General features: G+C 48.2%; 1 protein-coding gene across 2 annotated transcripts in view; it reads left to right on the forward strand.

Annotated features, from left to right (window-relative positions):
• Ccdc153 (coiled-coil domain containing 153) overlaps positions 1 to 1,262 on the forward strand; it is a 7,486-nt gene that overhangs the window by 1,715 nt on the left and 4,509 nt on the right. For both annotated transcript variants that reach the window (XM_029543647.1, XM_021207688.1), the window contains exon 4: positions 759 to 878. In XM_029543647.1, coding sequence (XP_029399507.1) covers positions 759 to 878 — 120 coding nt within the window. The remainder of the gene's footprint in view (positions 1 to 758; positions 879 to 1,262) is intronic.

Below are 1,262 nucleotides of genomic sequence, written 5' to 3' on the forward strand. Positions count from 1 at the left end.
TAAATCTGAATGACATATTTTACTTTGTTTTCCACGCCACCTTCTCTCTCTCTCTCTCTCTCTCTCTCTCTCTCTCTCTCTCTCTCTCTCTCTCTCCCTCTCCCTCTCTATTTTTTTAAGATTTATTTATTTTATGTACATGAGTACACTGTCCCTGTCTTCAGACACTCCAGAAGAGGGCATCCCACTATAGATGGTTGTAAGCCACCATGTGGTTGCTGGGAATTGAACTAAGAACCTCCGGAAGAGCAATCAGTGCTCTTAACCGCTGAGCCACCTCTCCAGCCTGAGGCATTTTCTCAGTTGCGGCTCCCTCCTCTCTGATAACTCTAGCTTGTGTCAAGTTGACATAGAATTATCCATTCAGCCATGGCACACGGGGCATTTCTGGGTTCTTGGGGAACTGGAAGTGTGAACTATGTCCAGAGCTAATTCTCTGTTGGCAAAGATTGTGAGGAAGGGCTAGACAATGAAGATTGATGAAGAAGCTGTTCCCCCACCCCCTGACTCTGGGGACGCAATCACAACCCCATTCAGGATTGGTAAGTAGTCTACCATGAAGCTAACCAGCAGCTCAGGAAAGCCATGTTTTTTAGTAGCCAGAACACTGTAGGAATGAAAACTCTGTGGGTTTCAAGGGGGTCCAGGGAGAGACACTGAATAAGAGGTTGACACTGTCAAGTTCCCAAAGAGAAGCAGGGTTCAAGGCTATGGTGATCCATAGCCAGGCCTGAGCATGGCTCTGCGGCTACTCACAGCTCTACAGAGGGAAGAGGCTCGCCGAGCCAGGGCTTCTGAAGACGGGCTGAAGCAGAGGTTACGAGGGCTAGAAGCTGAGCTGGAAAGAACCCAAAGTGAAGGGAAGGCCGTATATGCAGGTATGTCTGATCAGGTGGACAGGAGACGGGCCTAGAGGAGGTCAACCAAGAGGGCCAGGGAATTGGAGGAAGGGAAATGAAGAGGGATTCCAACTGCCATACCTAGTCTCACCTTCCCTGCATAGGCAGGGTCCAGAGAACCAAAGAGAGATCCCTGGTATGAACATGGATTACTGCATTCTACAGTGTCTAGAAGTGCTCCATGCTTGGTGTTGGCGTGACACAAAATGCAGTGACAGCAGCCCTTACCTTTTTCACCTTTGGGAGTAAGTGGGAAGGACCAGAATTCCCCCCCAACACACACACACACAAACAGATATGGGGGAGAGGCTCTTCTTTCTTTCTTTCTTTCTTTCTTTCTTTCTTTCTTTCTTTTCTTTTTTT

The sequence above is a fragment of the Mus pahari genome, chromosome 10, assembly GCF_900095145.1.
Source record: "Mus pahari chromosome 10, PAHARI_EIJ_v1.1, whole genome shotgun sequence".
In the NCBI taxonomy this organism is placed as follows: domain Eukaryota; kingdom Metazoa; phylum Chordata; class Mammalia; order Rodentia; family Muridae; genus Mus; species Mus pahari.